We start from the raw sequence: 20,322 nt of genomic DNA, 5'->3' as shown, positions 1-20,322 counted from the left end.
ATCATATCAAGATATTATGCAATTTTCAACCCCCCAACTGATACATCTGCCTTTTTATGATCAGTGATTCACTTTGCCTAGTAGGGATGTGAGTGATATTGTTTACAAAAATACTTTAGGAAGGAGACCAGTAAGAAGTTAAGAACTTAGTTGGGAGTCAGTGAGATAGAACAGTAGGCAGGGCAGTTGCTTTTTATTCAGCCAACCTGGGTTTGATCCCCAGCACCACATATGGTCCCCTGAACAACACCAGCAGTGATCTCTGAGCACTGAGACGGGAGTAAACCTGAGCACTGCAGGCATAGTCCTCAAAAAAACCAAAGAAGCAATCAAACAAAAAACAGAGTTGGCAATGGTTTTGAAGGTATAAGCTTTAAGATAAAAACAAAATGCTAATTTGGGTCTACAGTTGAGTAGTAGTAGCACTGTCCAATCCCATTACTGACAATCCCAAATTCAGTGTCAACAAAGTGATAGTATGGACTCATATTTTCCTTTGCTAAAATCCCCAAGACAAATATTTGCCTCATGCTTCTCTAAGGAAAGAAGGAAAAAAACTATGCCTTTTTGATTTCTTACAGAAAACAAACTATATGCAAATTTTTAATTATGAATTTTTAGATTAAAATGAAAATATATTAAATGCAACGGATTCAATTTAAAATCAAACATTTCATTTTGATGAAATTAACTAGTGTTAAATTTGATGTATGAGCTTTGGAAATATTTTAAAATTATCTCTTCTTTTTTTTAAATTATCTCTCTTTTTATTACTGAAAAAATACTCAAAGACCAACCAAGTTAGCAACATGTTACTCAATTTTATTGACATTCCAAGTATTATGTACAAATTTAATGCATCAGCATCCATCATCCTCTTACAGATTAATTTTATGAAAGTTATAGATTGTAGTATAAGGAAACTATAACTTAAAAGTTATTTTTAGGCACTAACACAGTATAATCATAAGCATTTCATTTCTCTTACTAGCCTTTCCACTTCATTGATTTGAGCATATGAACCATAAAACCCCATCAATATCTACTTTATTGTGGTTTTCTCCTGCAGGGTCCACAATAAGCTGAGATAAAATATTTTCCATCATTACATTATGTTGGTTTGTGGATGCTGTTAGTTAAAGGATGACATAACAGCATGTTCATAAGCAGCTACACATGGAGCTTATGTTCCAAAGCTCCATTTCTAGGCCACAACATATGAATCTATGTTTTCTTTATTGATTGACAACTCAAGGCTCATTAACATTCCTATCTCAAAAAGTTAAAAGAGATTTACAGCTTTAAAATGTAATAGGACTCTAAAAGTAAGAAGGGGAGTACAAACTAAATAAATGCCCCTCTCCAGCTTAGTCACTTCTAGGTGAAATATTTCAATAAGGGATGGGAAAAGTTTAGAAAGAAATAAATATGAAGACCAACAAAAGTTACTGGAATCTATTATAAAGTAACATATTGGAGTCACTAGAGAACTTAGCTTTGCAACAGACACTCCAGAGACAGAAAATTAATAGAGCCTGTGGGGCATAAACTATAAGGAAAAACTTCTGCACAAGATATCACAGACTATTAATCATAACACTAGTAAGAGATTAATAAAGCTGATCATAATTTTAGAAAATAGATATTGATAGCATTAGACTGAGCTTTGAAAAAATTTTATTGATAATTTTATAGGATGATAACAAAAAGTAAAAGAATATTTTTGAATTAGTAGAGTAACAATAGACCAAAATCCAACAATAAATCAGAACTGCATCCACCTTTTATAATACAAATAACATATGTATTACATGAAATTTACATTTACAGATACAATTATTAAATTTATATTCAATTTTCAACAATTTTCATATAATAGCTCTACATTTTAGAATTTTTTAAAAGGTCAATTTCATTGTCTATTTTGACTTTATACACATAACTTAAACTTTGAATATCCAATTATAATAGTATAACCAAGTAAAATTAATTATTCATTAATCTACATTAAGCAATAAAACTATATTCTTTTATACTGTACCTATGGTATTACAATTATTATTGTTAACAAAAGCATCTTTAGTACATCATAACATTTTAAACCAAAAATTGGATAAGCAAATTCCATTCCAATATTTCAATGATTAATTTTCTGGAAGGCATATCATATAAACAAACTGCAGAGCTATATTTTACAGATGGGAAATAAGGATAATGTCTCCAGAAAGTAAAATTGAGAAATAAATATAACATGAAATTATATTGTATAAATGAAATAATAGTAGCATAAGACTTTGTACCCAATTGGAAACATGATTATATAGCCACAGATTTCTTAGAAAGAAATGGTTTGTCATATGTTTGGAATGCTGGAGCTTGATGGATTAGTTTGACGTTTTCGTCATCCTTTTGCCACTTCCCCATCCACCACTGAGCTGAACAGGATTGTCACGAAATGATATACGTTCTTTCTGAGTTCGTCTTGTATTTGTAATCTTTGGTGCAAGAACTCCCTTAATTGAAAAACCTAGACAGTGATATTAAATATATATTTTCATTGAATATAATGCAAATAAAGTTATATTTTTAAGTGCCAAATATGTTTGTTAAGAACATACAGTTTAGAAGTCTATGATCTGCAAGTTTTAAAAACTGTCTTCACTGGGTTTCTCTTTTGTTTGCATGAAAATATTTTAAATAAATAAAACCCACCAGAAATAACATAGATATAAAGTATATACAAGTGTAATTAAAATGTTCCTGGTCTTTTAAGACTTTAAGATAGCTTAGTTAAGAAATATTTAAATTTGTTTATGTTTTCAGTGTATCTAATTGTTTAAATTTATAATTGTTTAAATTGGTAAAATTGATTTTAAAAATACTGTGTTATTCTTATCTCAGAAAAAAAAAGCAAACAAACCTTATATAAAAGGAAAAACAGGTCCAAATGATATCACAGCTTGCCTTGCACACCTCTGACTTGGGTTCTATCTCCTGACCCTATATAGTTCTAAACCCTCCAGGAGTGATCTTTGAGCTCAAACCCGGGAGTAAGCCTTAGAGCCCTACCGGGTTTTGCTAAATAAAACAGCATTTTGTTTTTCGAACACAAGGGAAGACATGCTAAATCTAGAAACTAAAAATAATACAAGGGCTCTGAAAAAAATATCTACATAGATCTAACTTCAGGCAGGTTGTAACCTTCCTGAGCCTTAGTTCTATAAATGAGGGAAATAATGTGTGCATTACACAGTCCTGGATCGGTTTGCCTTTCTGATTAGACTGCAGTGGTGTTAAGTTTTGTTAGTGTGTTTCCTAGACAGGTGGCATAGAATGGAAATAATTATAATTTGTATGTAATATATTACATGTTAACCAGAGAAAACCAACAAAATTGTTAGAAGTTAAAAAGAAATAGTAGCTGCAGGACTAGGCTGGATTAGGAATGTGTTACTGCACAAGACTCTGAGATGCTGTATCAGGAATACTATTAAAAAATTATGATCATCTGCTTTAAATCTCCTGAGGATTAAAAGAAAAGTGCACAGGGCTGTCTGTGGGGAAAGGTTTGAAAGCAGCAGCATGAGGAATTCCAGAGTTCCCTCTGTACTGGCTGGAGGCAAAGCTTCTGATCATGTTACTCTGTTGTGATGTCTTTTGGCTTAAATAAGTTTACAAATACCTATTTCTCCTAAAATATTAAAAATATATATCCAAATAGAAGAGCTAGGTGGCATTAGGCCATCTGTTAGACTTTGATACCATTTTAAATTTGGTGTAATATGGTGGTGAATGTTGATGATGATAGTTCATGTTTAAAATTTCTTTAAACATGCTTGCCGTTTTATTTTTAGCATTACAACAGAAATAAGGAAAATACTAAAATAATTAGTGAACCTTCATAAAGGGGAGCATATTTTCCTTTCAATTATGTTTCCAAGAGAATATGACTGAAAGTCGGGGTAATAAACTAAAACTGGTTCCTTTAAGAAAGGATACACTAGCCATAGAGATCTGTTAAGATGGTAAGATCTATGGCTTATAGGCACAATTCTATAATGGTGTTAGAGCACAGCTCAGAGTTTAGAGAGCCTCACAGCTGGCACCCAGGAAAGCAACCCTCAGCAGATTAACTACTAAAAAGGATGCCAAATGGAACTGGCTGCCATGTGCAAGCCAGATTTATGTTCAGTCAAGCCACTTCCTTTGCTAAACTGCAGGACTTTTTAAGTCATCAGGAATATTACTCATGCATAAGTATTCTACGATTCCAATGATAAACTGGTGGCATAACATGTCTTTAAACCTTTTCTTCTTCTTCTTCCTACATAGGATATTTCCTCAAATGACAAAATGGAATGGTCTATACTATCTTAAAACAAAAAAAAATGATCTAACAGGAAACCCTCACCTTGTTCAGAAATTTTAATATCTAGATATATAATCGATGAATAGATTGGAGGGAGCAAGAATGTATTTATAAGAGGACTATGTGTAATTGCTGAGTCTTGGGTAGCAAGTGGCCTGAGAAAAGCAGAGCAACTGGGATATAGAATTCAGTAATATTTATTTAAGATTAAAAAATGTAAGGAAAAAATGAGGTCTCTATAAATGGCTAACATTGTTTTAATCGAGAAAGCTAAGTTTCTTGCCATCTTAGTCAAGGTAATAAGCAGAAATATGTATTAAAAAGTCCAATTATATTATTCATTATTGGTTAATATTTTTGATTACATGATGCTCAAGATATAGAGATACATTATTTAATGTGTTTTAAAATGTTTTTAGTTACATATGGTAAATAATAACTGGTATTTTCAGTGCAAAGGATTAAAATATTTAAAAATAATTTCACATACTCTTAAAATATTCAATATAAACAGAATTGCCTTAAATACAGATTTTCTATAGACCAAATTTTCATTCAGAATGAATTTCTACATTATAAGGGAATTTTGTATTGATTGTAATCTTGTTGCATGGTACATTATTTCCCTAATACTATTCTGTTGTCTTTATTATTTTGAAGTTGTTAATGGATCCTTAAGTTTTTCTCTGCTTATTCACAATCAAATCTTGTATTTAAAAGGCAATTTGTAAGCTATTATTTAGCACATTCCTTCAGCAAAAAACTTAGTAAGCATATTGTGTGAAACTACAAGGGCTTTATAGCTATTTTGAAGTATATTTTTAGTAGAATAAAAAAGCTGTAGGTAATTAGTGTTAAATTGAATAACCATTTATAATAACAGTTAAAACATTATTTTAGAATGACTAAAAGCTAGCATTTTGTTTTGCTATATATAAATGAACAATTTGAGCAACAATCAATTTAACTTATTTTATTGCATTCAGTAAGTCTTTTTGTTATATAAATTCTTTGAGCAGCTAGATATATAGGAAATAAATTGGAGTGAAACAACACATCTCTGAAAAAAAACACATATTGCCATTCATTGCAAAGTTATTACTTTGCCCTATGATTACTCTATAAATGAAGAAATAAAATAAAGAAGCAATTTAATACAGTCAATGTGTAATCATTCTAAAATTACTTATCCATGCATGTGAAAAATACAATAGCAAGAGAGTTTTGCCTCAAAAAATTGATATTAGAGCTAGACCTACTGATGGGTTCCTGGAATTAAAAGATTATGATTAAAGGAACTTTAAAAAATTTCTTTTACCTGGAAACACTACTGTTACAGATTTTATGTTTCTTAACAAAGTCCCTCTGCATATTTTCTTGTGATCATACAAATCAAACGGTAGGTCTTATATGTATGCATATATATGTACATGTATATATATGTGCCCAAATATGTCTTGATAAGTCTATTTTTCAATAAGTTACTTTTTGCTACATAATCTGTGTTCTGCTAAAGATTTGTTCTGGTTCTTTAATTTTTTTTCTTGGTTAAAACCCTGGTTCTTTAACAAATGTCAAGGTCTATATATGCTGTGTTTTGATAAGTAATTTAATATGTAAAATGCTTTGAATAACTTTCCTGGTATGTATAAAAAAAGAGCCTTATTAAAGCAGGTCAAAATAGAAATTCCTTAGTATATAGTAATACGTCATTGGATTTTCATCGATATACCCAACTCTATGTGTATGGATATAGATATTATTTCAAATTCCTTCCCATATTGTATTGCTTAACAGCAGATACAGCATACGTAAAGCATGGAGCAAAAAATATCTAGCATTTTAATGAAAGTGACCATAACAAATTTTTAGCAGCAAAGCGTTTACATCAATTTAAGTGCTGTAAATGAGTCAAGTTTGAGGTTGAGCTAGATATTACAGTGTGCAAATAACAATCGCTTTATAAGGCTACGTCCAACCTTGTATAATAAAGATAATTTACATAGATTGACTACAACTTCATGTATAACTTTAAAACCCCAAATCAAGTACAAAAGTAAAATAACAACTTACACATATCATTTGAATTTCTTCAACAGAAATAGTGATTTTTGTTTGTTTTAAAAATATTTTTAAACTTTTTTCAGTAAACAGAAGTGTTCCCATTATTATTGAAAATTACCTTTCTGTGCTTGCAATCCCATTTAAATGTGGCATTTACACTTATTTTTCTTACCCAATATTAAAGAGATAATTAAAAAATGACCTATATTTACAATCATAACAAAAATGAACAGTATTGTTTGTTGCTGAAATCATTGTTTCTTTTTAAAAATTAAGATATGACTCATGATTTTTTTCTGTGCACATCTTTCTTTTTGTTTTCTTTTCCTTTTACAATTCTTTTTATTTCTCCAGATGCACATTATTTTTGAAAGAAAATTCCTATGAGCATAAATTCTAATGCAAATATAGAGTGAAAAAATTAATTTTGATAGATAGTATATAAGATTTTGGGTAGTCTGCCTGTTTTCTGATCTTTTATAATACAAACCACATATATGTATATATATGGTTTAGAATATCTGAGGTCCCTTTATAACATGCAGAATTTTTTCCAAGTTTTTATTAACATATACACTGTGTTTCTTTCTTCTTAAAGATAATTTGTGATAGTGTTTGCATGGATACGAAGACTAGAATGTGGTGCTAAAATTACTGTATTGCTTCTATATATTTTTGATACCTATATTGTAGACATCATTTTCATTTTATGAAAAAAACTTTTACTAAATTATTTTTAGCTGTAAATTCTGAATTTGTGTGTGAATATTTTCAGAGCTAGAGTTGCCTTCTGCAACATGGCCCCTTCAATTTATTGAAACTCTTCTTTAGTATCTTTGCCAGAGAACTCTGATTATTGTTGTTTCTTGATTTTCAAAAATAAGTAGCATATATTTAATATTTAAATTTCTAAATTGATGATGTAATGAAAGGCATAACTTATCAAACAGTTCAGAGAGAAATGGAATAATCTATAAGATTATTCTTAAGAATAAGAATTCTTATTTCTACAGCTAGTTCTAAAGATCATATATACCCTAAGACTTTTATAATTTTGAGAAATATGCATTTACAACATTTCCATTTTTCAAATATTCTCCTCAAGAGACTATTAACTTACAACCATGTGTTTATAAATATAGTACTTAAATATTAATTGCACAAAAATGCCAAAACAAGAATATTTTTACCTTTAATTTGAATGCAAACAGCTTTGACACAACTTCCATCAGTTCTTATATATTTTTAACTTCTAGTAGTATTGTCTCAACCATCATTTTTATGTTAGCTAATTTTGTCAAAATAAATGGCTAGAAGAAAACGTGCATTTTAGCTAAAATCCTTTTGAATTCATATAAGTTAAATTTTTAGAATCATCTGGGGTTTCTGAAATTTTAGTTAAAAATATTCCTCTTTACACAGTAATTCAACATGCATTTATTTAGTGTCTATTATTTAGCAGACACTGTTCTATTCTGTCCTTCAACAGAGCTTCCATGTCATTTTTCATCCATGTGCCAAATAATATTAGTAACTCATACTGTACTTGCTTTCCATTTGACTCTATTCTCACAATTCCATCTTTACAGTCCTCATATGGAACTTGTATAAAACAAATACTTATTTCCACATTCCCAGATAGTGAAGACTTGTGGATAGGTTTCCCAAAAATTTTTCATGGAAACTTTCATTATCCCTTTTCATGCTTATTAGTTCTTAGCAGGGAGACATTTGGCAACAATAAACATGACTAGCCTGAGGATTTATTATATTATTGCACTTCAGTTTCATTCATTTGACAAATGCATTTCACATTTGACCATACTCATTTATTTTTGCACCACATTAGCTAGTGTAAGAAATTGGTTTGAAAGCAGCAACAATAATGACAACAATAAAAGAGTAAAGTTTATTTAAGAAAAATGGGATAAGAACTCAAGTATAATAGTTAGGAACATGAGCTTTAATTTCTTTTTTTTTTTTATCAGTAGAGCAAACAGTAGAGCCTGTCTTTTAAAAATGTTAAATAAATGTGGTTAGATGTTTTGGTTTCTCCTCCTCCTACTCCTTATTTTTCTACATATAATTATATATATATACACTTTACATATATATACACATATATAAGAAATAAATGTAGCTGACATATGTATAACTAGTTTCTTCACACAAATACAGATGCAATTTGTCTATTTCTGGATAATGTCATTGCTATAAAACTAACTACTGATTTAGACATGTAAACATTATTCTGTGGTTACTAATAACTGTTATATTCAACTGTGCCTGAAATCATTGTTGACAGTTTCATTAAATTCTCTCAGATCTTGGAAATAGGTATTATCAGCTGTTAACTATTGTGCGCCTACCTCTTCTAGACTTTTAATATAAATATCTATTTGACAATTCCATCTACCTTACAAAAATATTTTTGGTATAACAGTAATTTTGACTATCCATTCTGGTTATGATAATATTACTGACTTTGGATTAAATGCTGGGTTTATTTAGTTGTCAAGTTTCAGGAAAGAAAATTTCTCTCTTTCCTGAAATCAACAAATCTTTTATCAGATATTTCCTGCCCCAAAACTTCAGATCAAGAGGAAAAAATGATCATAATTAATGGTTTAGAAAATAACCAAAAGTGTCTTAAAATGTAAATTTTGCAGTTAGATACAAAATCTTGCTGAACTATAATAATCATCATTCTGAGATGTTGCTCTAACTTCTTTACAGACACATTACACTTTAGATAATAAACAAGGGGATAAACAAAGCCACTTTTCATTAGATACACAAAAGTTTTACTTGGCCACAACTGTTTGTAAAATCATAATTTTAATTGTTTCTATCTGGGGAAAATATAATGTCTAGAGTAGAATCTAGTTTTTGAATATTTGAATCTAGTTTTAACTAGGAAATATTTTGAGAAGTCAAAGCTGCCAAGTAGTGTTGAAGGGATCTTGGTGTCTCTGCTGCTGAGGGACTGACACTCTAGCCAGTGCTGCTCATTCTGGGTGGTTATGGGGGCCACCAGGGCCACCTGAGTTCTCAGCGGCATTACACAGTGTGAGGGTTTAACATTGGGGCCCAAGTGTGCCAGTCATGCACAAGAGTCCTTTGAATGATCTTCCTGGTGCCCCTGGTAGTCATATTAAAATTTTATCTACACAGATAAATTTCATGAAAATTGATATTTTATTAGAAAACTTCTTGTCACCAAGCTGAGTCACTCCCTTCTCTGTTCCAGAGCCACCAATTCCTCCTAAAGGTGTTAAGGGGAGAAGCATAAGACACTGGAGATTGAAGCCAGGTACTTGAACTTACAAGGCATGTTCTTTAACACTTGAGTCATATCCTTGGCTCAATTAGACAAATTGGAGAAATAAAATCATCCTTTAAAAGTGTGCCAGCAAAATAAACCATCATCATTGTGCATATATTTAAGAATTTATTTTGAATTCAGGATCACATTTTTCCTTCAAAGTGATTACATTGCTCAGATCATCAACTAAGTATATTATATGTTCTTGCAATTATTTTCTCAGCACCCATTTGTGCCCCAATCCTTTGCTAAAATCAGTGTACTCATAATGTTCCTAGAAATGTTACTTTAAAGAAGTAGCAGGGATTAAGCGTTCACTATGTCCTAATACTCAACATTCACTTTCTCTTTCAATCTTCATTAAAACTCTACAAGACACAAATACTTTCCATTTAAAAATGAAGAAAGGCAATACAGTTAAATTATTTTTTCAAAGAGATGCTTATCTGACTTTGCATGCCTTGGACTGAAAGTATTATCCATTACATAAAAAGGAAGCCCATACAATAATAAATTAATAAAAATGACTGTTTAATAGTATCTGTATGTAAAGACATAAAATATTCTATTTATATCCATATCACTTGTATCACTTGTCATCCCATTGATCTTCGATTTGCTCGAGTGGGCGCCAGTAACGTTATATCCATATGTATCTGCCAATATGTGTTATCTTATACCCCCTACATGATCATTTTAAGAATTATTTTCTCAAGTTTTTTCTAGATTTTCTTATAATTTACTTATGATACTGTCTTTCTGTTTATCCCTCATAGCCTAAATAAACTAGATGCTACCATAATTTCTGATGTTATTAAGTCTCACATAATGGAATGAGTGTTGGTGCAGTACACGAACATATTATTTTGTGAAATAATATTAACAAGTAGTTTCATCCCTTAAGCTTTTCTAAAATAGACATGAACCCTAGAAATTACATTTTTTCCAAATTAGCATCTGAAGAAAATTTACAGGAATTATGTAAATATCGACATTTTCTGGAGACCTGGCACAAGCAGATCCAATATGATAGTTAATAGTACAGTGTGCAAGTGTAGAGTGGACTAAAACTTTTTTCAAGAAAAATGAATATACCCTTTCGGCCGGAACCGCCAGCGCCCAGTAAATCGCCAAAATGACCAACACAAAGGGAAAGCGGAGGGGGACTCGCTATATGTTCTCTAGACCTTTCAGAAATGCACAGTCCAAAAAGGAATGCCCCACAAGTGTTATCATGGCAAAACTGGAAGAGTCTACAATGTTACCCAGCATGCTGTTGGCATTGTCGTTAACAAACAAGTCAAGGGCAAGATTCTTGCCAAGAGAATTAATGTCCGCAATGAGCATATTAAGCACTCTAAGAGTCGAGACAGCTTCCTGAAACGGGTGAAGGAAAATGATCAAAAAAAGAAGGAAGCCAAAGAGAAAGGGACTTGGGTTCAACTGAAGCGCCAGCCTGCTCCACCCAGAGAAGCCCACTGTGTAAGAACCAATGGAAAGGAACCTGAGCTGCTGGAGCCCATCCCCTATGAATTCATGGCATGAGAAGTGTTTAAAAATAAAGAGACTCCTGGATATAAAAAATGATAAAAAAAAAAGAAAAATGAATATAGACAAGATTAAATATAAATTTTACTCATCCTTGCACAACTTAATCTGACAAAATAAAAATTTAATGCAGGGGGCTGGAGAGATAGCACAGTGGGTAAGGCATTTGCCTTGCACGCGGCTGACCCAGGTTCTATTCCCAGCATCCCATATGGTCCACTGAGCACCCACCGCCAGGAGTAATTCCTGAGTGTATGAGCCAGGAGTAACCCCCTGTGCATTACCGGGTGTGACCCCCCAAAAAAGTGAAAAAATTAATGCAAAGGTGTCTAAATATTGACTAAACAAATTATTGATTGATCATTTTAATGTAATGTTGGAGATCAATAGCAAGTAGTAAAGTTCCAAAGTAGTTAAAGCACCAGAGATCTTTGATCATAACAAGGGAAATTTTAAAACAGATGCAAGTTAGTCACGGGGTGGCAGATTTGGAGAGAAGCAAGAAGATAAGTTGGGGAGGTACTCAATGGTTGATATCTTGATGGAATCAGTACTACTTATAAAAATTTGGGCTAGCAAAAGTGTTGCATATGGGTTGACACAGTACAACATTGGGTGCCCCCCAAATCTTCCAGGAGTGGTCCGTGAGTAGAGAGCCATGCCAAAGCCCTGACAAGAGCCAGTTGTGGCCCCAAACGAGCAAAAAAATCTATAAAAATATTTATAAATATTATTTCTGATGCTCTGATATCTCATGCAATGTGGGCAAAATTAGAAGGTTAAATTCTGCATGTATGCCTGTGTATTACTGATCCCTACTTTGTAATGGTATTATGGAACATTATTAATTTATAAGCATGTACACGTCATGTGTTAACTTGTAACCAAACTTAACATGTTTCAATATACAATACTAATTATGGATTTTCTCTTTAAAGATGTGAAACTATGATGAGATTGGTATTTTTCTGGTGGCAGGTGACAACATCTTCATTTATTATAGTAAAAGAGACTCCTGGGCAGTTTGGAACAAGAACTTGTCCATTCTCAGAGCTACAATTCCCTGAAAAATACAGGGGCTCATAATTTTGAGAACACAGCACAGCCTCACATAGCTAGTAAATTTAGATTCTTCTTTAAAATAGTAACTGAGTTCCTTAGACTGTGGTTTACTAAAGATAAATTTTTACAGTCTATACCTCAGCATGAGTAACTCACTTAAATATAGAGGAGTTTCTCTGGAAAATATACTATTTCACCCAATCCATTTTTCTGAATTAGGTATGAAGAGACAGTTGTTAACTATGGACGTAGTTCTTTCTGCTTTACAAATAAAGACTGCAGTTAATGATCACTTCTTTGCATAGAGCTTACTGCTTTCTTATAGGTAAAAAACACACAGAGCTATTCTATAATGCTTATCTATTTGAAAAAAAGCTTGCCTTGCACATATCCAATCCTGATTCTATCCCTGGTACCACATGTGGTACCCTGAACACACAGCAAGCATGATTGCTGAGCGTAACCTGGATTAAGTGCTGAGGACACTGGATGTGACCAAATAATGAAAGATATATATATTAAAGTTAAAAAATAAAAATTATATTGGGAAATGTTAATACCAACTACTGTTTATAATAGAATATCATTAAACTAAATTTTGTGAGCATATTGTTTCATAACTATTTCTAGCTTTTTAATTTTCATATAATAATTATCATCTTTAATATGTAATGAGATTTTCTGATCTTGGAAACATTTTAAGGAAAACATAAGATATATTTTTATCACATGTTGAATGAGATGATAAATTATTAGAGAAATTTTAAATGTTTGAAATCAGAGTAGTTTAAAATTATTTTGAAATAAAGAAAATTTTCAGTTACAAACATAATTTTCATATTATAAAATATTAGAAAGATTGTTTTATTTTGTAGTTTAATTAGAAACTTATCATATACAAAATTTTATGATTTTAGTTTCAGAAGAGGATGCACATACCAATATTACACATTCTTTCTTACTGTATTAAAAATGAAATTGGTATATTAATCATCTCTTACCTCTTCACAATTCCAGTTTAAGATACACTATAATAATAAAGCTATTTTATTATTTTATTAGTATTGGTTCTTTTTCCAGTTTATAACACAAATTTATAGGATGGAAGTTGTCTATAAAATGTAGCAAAAGAAAATAATTCTGACCATTTTCATGATAAATCGAGATTTTATATTTTTAATTTTTTCTCAATTGTGAAAAAATGGTCACAGAATTTATCACAAACACATTTTCTAGTCTGATATTCTGAGATGCTGAGAGTAAAATATTAAGAGGCGATTATTTGAGGAAAGCTGAAAATAAATTTCTCTCTCTCTGTGGCATTTGGACCATCCTTGGGGGCTATTTCTAGTGCAGTGCAGGGGCTAGGGGTGTTAATCCAGGTAATACTCAGGTATACAGAATCCACTCCCATATGCAACACCTGTGCTCCAGCTCTCTGAGTTATTGTCTTGATCATGAGAGTCTCTTTTAAATAGAAGAGTATTGAATCCCATTTAATTTGATAAATATATTCATATATACACCTAGAATTCATATGTATATGTAATAATTTCATAGAGTAGAAAAATTCAGTGCAAAAATATATGCAAGCTATTAGTTTACTGCCTATTCAGAAGGGGGAAAAGGAATTCCAGTGGTATTTCTCTTTCAAAATGTTTTGAAATGCTTCTTCAGTAGGGTGTGGAAGGGTCCAGGAGCCAGAAGAGGCTTTGTTATTTCTGGTTAGAGGAGATGTGTTAGTTAGCTCTTGTGGGTCTGAGAGCCTCTGATGCAGCTTACTAGAATCACAGGACCCAGAGCATGATTCATCTGCAATCTTGCCTTTGAACTAGTGATAACCTATGTTAGTTTCTCCTAACAGGGCCTATTCTCACTGTCTGCTTATATTGCTAATTGATCATCCACCACTGTTCCCCATTCTGTAGTGTGTGTATGAATTACCTATTATTTGACTAATAATTCCAAAACAACTCTGCTCTGCCCACACAGGGAATATTTCTGGCTACCTGGTGAATGAGACATTTTGAACTTTCTATGCGGTTACTTAATTGACTATATTTCTGGGGCTTCTATTTTTTTCTATTGATCTTTTCACCTGTCTTATTTTGTTTTGTGCCAGTACTGTGACTTCTGCTTCCTTATAGTAAATCTTGAAGTTAGATGTCAGTTACATAATTTTTGTTTCTCTCCCTCAATGCAGAATTAGTAATTCTAGTGCATTTGTCTTCCAAAGCTGTATTTTAATTTTAACTGTATCTTCTTATTGACCTGTAGAGTGCTTTGCACATTGTAGGCATGTAATTTCTTATTACCATGATGTGTTTGGTTTTTTAATTACCTACAGGTATATGCATATTATTCAAACCTTAAATTTATACATTATGGGATTATACATGCAATTAGAAAACAAAAATATTCATATGGTGTGTGAGAGTCTTTTGCCCCTGCACCTGGTGTCTTCTTAGGGGCCTCTCGGAGGGGGTGCATTGAGTTTCCCTCCCCACCCGAAGCAGAGCCCTGCAGCCAAAGACCTCCAGAACCCAGCCACAGCCATGCTCAAGGTCACTCTCCACACGTTCTGATGAGCCTCACGAAAGAAGGAACAGGCAGAGGAACCCAGGTGTTCGGAATCTGGAGCTGAGATCTCCAAGCCTGCTTGGATAGGGACTGGGCCTCTTCTGCCCAGCCACCCCATTTTCCAGTAGCTAAACAGTCACACCCAGAAACTGCCCCAGTGCTGTGTAATCCCATCAATAGCCAACATACAGAGACTATAAAACCAACCTCCCGGAAGCACGTGGCCACTTTGAGCCCCCTGACATCTTATAGCCTACTTCTCCCTCTTGGAGAACCTGGCAAGCTACCTACCGAGAGTTTCCTGCCCACATCGAAGAGCCTGGCAAACTCCCCATGGTGTATTCATATGCCTAAACTAGTAACGATGATAGGTCTCATTCCCCTGAGCCTGAAAGAGCCTCCAATGGGGCATCATTGGGAAGGACGAGTAAAGAGAGGCTTCTAAAATCCCAGGGCTAGGACGAATGGAGACATTACTGAGACTTGCTCGAGAAAATCGATGATCAATGGGATGATGATGATGATAATGATGACTTAGTGTATATTTATGTACTGATATCACTGTATCACTGTATCACTGTCATCCCGTTGCTCATCGATTTGCTCGAGCAGGCACTAGTAACGTCTCCGTTGTGAGACTTGTTACTGTTTTTGGCATATTGAATACACCACATGTAGCTTGCCAGCCTCTGCCATGTGGGCAAGGTACTCTTGGTAGCTTGCCGGGCTCTTAGAGAGGGGCAGAGGAATCGAACCTGGGTTGGCCACGTGCAACGCGAACGCCCTACTCGGTGTGCTATCGCTCCAGCACATGAATATATGATGTGCTAATAATTTTTGATTAAAAAATTCAAAATTATATTAATGGCATATGCTTACTTCTTTTGGATAAAACCATAATAGTTTTATTCTTTTGCCTTACCAGGAGTCTAACTCAATATTTTACACATGCAAGACAAGAGCTCTTGTTTTCAGCTACATCTCTGTTCCTGGAGCAGTAATCTTTGGTATCTATTTTTGCTTTAGATACAACATTTACGCTCAACCTGATTAGAATATTTAAATTTTAAGAAAAAGGTTGGTCCACACTTGGATTTTTCGATCATTTCTCCTGGATCTAAGGTCAGGGATCACTCCTGATGGCCAGGGACCTCTGCTGGGGATCAAACCTGGCTCTGCTGTGTGTAAGACAAGGGCCTATTTAGAGTCTTGGGCATTAAAATCTAGTCAAGTATTTACTTTGTGATTTTGATTACAAAAATTACATTTAAATAGCTTTACAACATATTGGAGGAGAGTACAATGGATTCTAAAATAGTAATATTTTCAGATATCTCTGATAGCAATATATTATTGTTAGGAAAACCCAATTCTTCTACTTAAAATACTGACATCATTTTTAACCAAACATTGTCATTAGAATGTTGAACTCTGTTATTGATTAATTCTTTAATTTCTTTTCAGCAATGTTTGGGAACCTTAGGGCCACTCCTAGTGGTACTTAGCCTGGAGGTGTGTGTGGGATGACTAAGAGTTTCATGTTCAACACAGCCACTAAGTCCATCCTAGAAAAATGCTCTGATCTAAACAAGCTCCTCAGTGTTTTACAAATATATATATACAAATCTTACCCTTTGTTATTGTTTAAGGAGACTTTTTTTTTGCTACTTCTTCCCTTATTTAAATCCTGCATGTCATTGTATGCACAAATAGAAGATATTGCCTCCAAAATTCTTCCTCACTTCCTTCCACCACATAAGTTGTTTTACTTCTGAAAAATACTTTTTTTTCAATATTTAGAAAATGCACTACCATATTAAAAGAGTTTATCTTTCATGACAACTTAAACCTGCTCAAAGAAGTTGACTTCAGGCGAGTCTGCAGTTCTACAGAAGTACTGTGGATTTTCAATTTCTGGATATCTTTGAAAGTGGAGTGTGTTCTGGGAAATGCAGAGATGATTAGAAGGGAGACAAGTGGAAACCAAATGCCAATATACAGTGAGCCGTGATCTTTCAACAAATGTCTCATGAACGAATGAATGTACAAAAGCTATGTTGTATTCTACTTTTATCCACTAAACTATATTTTAGTCCTTGGGAAAATAAAAGGCCATTATGTTTTTGTTTCTGTTTTTTCGGCTACACTGGGTAGAGTTCAGTGCTTACTCATGATTCTTCTCTATACCACTATGTTTGGAATAAGAAAATAAATGTTCAAGTTGCTAAGTTTTTTTCTTTACCAAACGTAAATTAAATAAGATAAAATAAAAGAATCATTATAAAAAGAGATAAAATTGAAAGTTGTGTGTAGTCTTAAAATAATATAGCATTAAAATAAGTAATAAATATTTTTATTTAGATACTAAATGAGAAATTTGATAAATAATAAATATTGAAGAAAATAAAATATTTTGTCAAAGTTTTGCCTAAATTGGGGCTGGAGCAATAGAGGCAATAGGCAGGGGTGGACACTTACCTTGCACACCACCAACCCAGGTTTGATCCCTGGCACCCCATATGGTCTCCTGAGCACTTCCAGGAGTGGTCCCTGAGTGCAGAGCAAGTAATAAGTCATAAGCACTGCTGTGTGTGGCCTCCAAACAAACAAAATAAACAAATAAATTACTGCCTGAATAAGTAGATCTCTTGGTATTTTCCTTGTACAAATGGCAGATTTTGAGTAAAAATGTGAACGCTCTTAGAGTCTCTTAAGAGATGGGAGAGAAAATGTAGAAAATCCTCTAAGAGAAAACATAATTGCTTAAGAAAGCTGGCATGAAAGAACCAAGAATGTCTGGGAAGATAGTAGTGGGTTAAAGTGCTTGCCTTGCATGTGCCCTACCCTAGCCATGTCTGCTAACTGACCCCACATGGTCTTCTGAGCACCTGGATGTGACCCAACTCCTAACCCATGAAAAATAGAATAAAAGATGCTGATGCTGGTATTTGTTACATAGAGGAAGTGATAAAGTCCTCTTCAGAGTAATTTTTAAATTACACGATGACCAAAATAAAATATATATAATAATATATAATAATTAAGTCATTAATATATACTAGGCAACACATCATGTATTTACACGTAAATATTTTTACTCTTCATCTCTAATCCTCTAAGATAAACTATTATTCCAATTTTTGTGAACTCATTCTTATAGATTAAAAAGACTTAACCAATGTCACACAACTTAAGGTATTGTAACAGTGAAATTTTAGGTTAGATTATAGAGAATATATGCTACAAATATTATAGGAATAGGGAAAGAGAAATACTTGGGAAAATTGAAAGGCCCAAAGAGCTTTATAGCTACCACTATAAAATAAACCACCCTAGATATAGCTTGAAAGCTTTAATAAATACTTTAATAAGGTGTGAATTTTTTTAAACAATAGCAAAGAGGTAAAAGATTTTTCTATATACCAAAGCTTAAGTGGTTGGCTCAGGGCCATGTAGGGCAAAGATCCAAGAAGTTTGAAGGTTAAGAGAGTTCTGTAGGGGACCATGGATGTAGGGGATCTAAACCCTTAAACCAGAAACAGCTGTTTGCAAAGCCAGTGACTGAACCTCTCTCTCTCCAGCCTCCAAGAAACTATTTTGGGTGTGTTGTCTCACAGTGCTCAAAGCTTTCTTTTGGCTCTGTGCTCAGGGATCACTCCAGGAGTGGTTTGAGGGACCAATATGCAGTGTGGGTAAGCTGTGTACAAGGCAAGCAAGCACCTTCCCCACTGTAATATCACTCTGACCCCCTACTGACAAACTTTTATGGTAGAAAATTGATTATAACTTCCTTTTTAGGAATGAGGAAATTAAACTGCTGGTTCAATTCAGGAAACATGATGTTAGAATTTACACTATCTTTTTATGTTATAGTAAATGAGAAATCTGGTTAATTGAGTAGATAGTATTTTATTTATAATAATTTGTTATTTAGTACAAATATTTTTATTAATTGGTCTATTTTAAATTGTTACTTAGTGAACAGATTTAGTTGCCAGTAATGTTTGTAATAATGTCAGTTTTGGTCAACTAATTGGAATTACAGAGAAAAATTGCCTTATTTCAGTTTCTTAGGGGCAGTTAAGAAAGAAGCTCTAAAGCATATATATTTTAAGATTTGCAACTCAAAGACATGTAAGTGAAAGATGAAACTTGTGATTTTAAGATAATTGATTATTGAGTTATTTATGTTTTTACATTCAGAGACACATTATGGACAGAAACTTTACAAGTGTCTTAATCCCCTATACTATCTTCCCAGCATCATAAGCAGAAACTCATATATTCTGTAGTAACATTGAATAGATTCTGTCATTGTTGTTTTTATATCTGCATTTATCCAAAATGTTTTTAATAGACAATGTCTAAAATGGCATACCAAAATTCATATTATGTGTGGCTAAGATTGATTTTGATTTTCCTAAATGTATAGGTAACATTGTTTTGAATATTGAAATAATGTTATTAATGCAGAAAATTCATATTATATGCATATTATACCTCAGTTAATATATAGAATTTTAATTTGAATTGTGTGTGTATGTTGTGCCAGGGATTAAATCCAGGGCCTGATGCATGTAAGGCATCTGTTTCAACATTGAGTTTACCCCCACCCCACACCCTCCAGCTCTTAGCTGTATTGACAAGAGAAACCTTTCAGCGATCAGGTTCTATAACCACAGGAAGAAACACAAGTATTCTAAGACCTCTTAAGACAGATATTTTCTTCTGTTTTTGTTTTTGTTTAGGGAGCCACATCCAGAGATGATCAAGGCTTACTCCTGGTTCTATGCTTAGAGATCACCCCTGGTAGTGTGGGGGAAGTCATATGGGGAACAGAAATTTAATCTGGGTTAGCCAAGTGCAAAGCAAATGCCTTACCTCCAGTAATATCACTCTGGCCTCTGAGAAATATTTTTTATTAAACACATAAAAATTATCTTTTTAAAATAAATTAAGATTTAGTGAATCATACTTACTTATATTAATGAATTAAATGACAGGAATTCATAATGCTAGCTACCAATCATTTTGAAGTTTTTATATAGATAACTGAACTTTTCACATATATTCACTCAAATTTTGATCTAGTATATATCATTCATTATCAATATATAATAACCTTTGTTAATACAACAGTATAATAAAACATAAATTAATATGTATGGTTATGAAATTAACTATATTTTAGGAAACTGAACAAAATGCTTTCAAATAAAGCATCACTTATATTAACATACCATATTTTACAACAATTAAAAAACTTGAAGGACTTATGTTAAATGAAGTGTACAAAAAATTAAACATTATATACTGATTTATAAAACATTTATTCTTTAAAGAGTTAATAAGTGCAATGCAATTACTGAAGTTT

At 32.8% G+C, this 20,322-nt stretch overlaps 1 protein-coding gene across 1 annotated transcript in view; it reads right to left on the bottom strand.

Annotated features, from left to right (window-relative positions):
• Window positions 1-924: 924 nt before the first annotated feature.
• Window positions 925-20,322, bottom strand: part of LRRIQ1 (leucine rich repeats and IQ motif containing 1) — a 213,390-nt gene continuing 193,992 nt past the window's right edge. Inside the window, exon 28 of the mRNA XM_055118200.1 lies at window positions 925-2,527. Coding sequence (XP_054974175.1) covers window positions 2,385-2,527 — 143 coding nt within the window. The 3' untranslated portion in view covers window positions 925-2,384. The remainder of the gene's footprint in view (window positions 2,528-20,322) is intronic.

The sequence above is a fragment of the Sorex araneus genome, chromosome 10 (assembly GCF_027595985.1).
Source record: "Sorex araneus isolate mSorAra2 chromosome 10, mSorAra2.pri, whole genome shotgun sequence".
In the NCBI taxonomy this organism is placed as follows: domain Eukaryota; kingdom Metazoa; phylum Chordata; class Mammalia; order Eulipotyphla; family Soricidae; genus Sorex; species Sorex araneus.
This window is presented reverse-complemented; position numbering and strand designations above follow the sequence as displayed.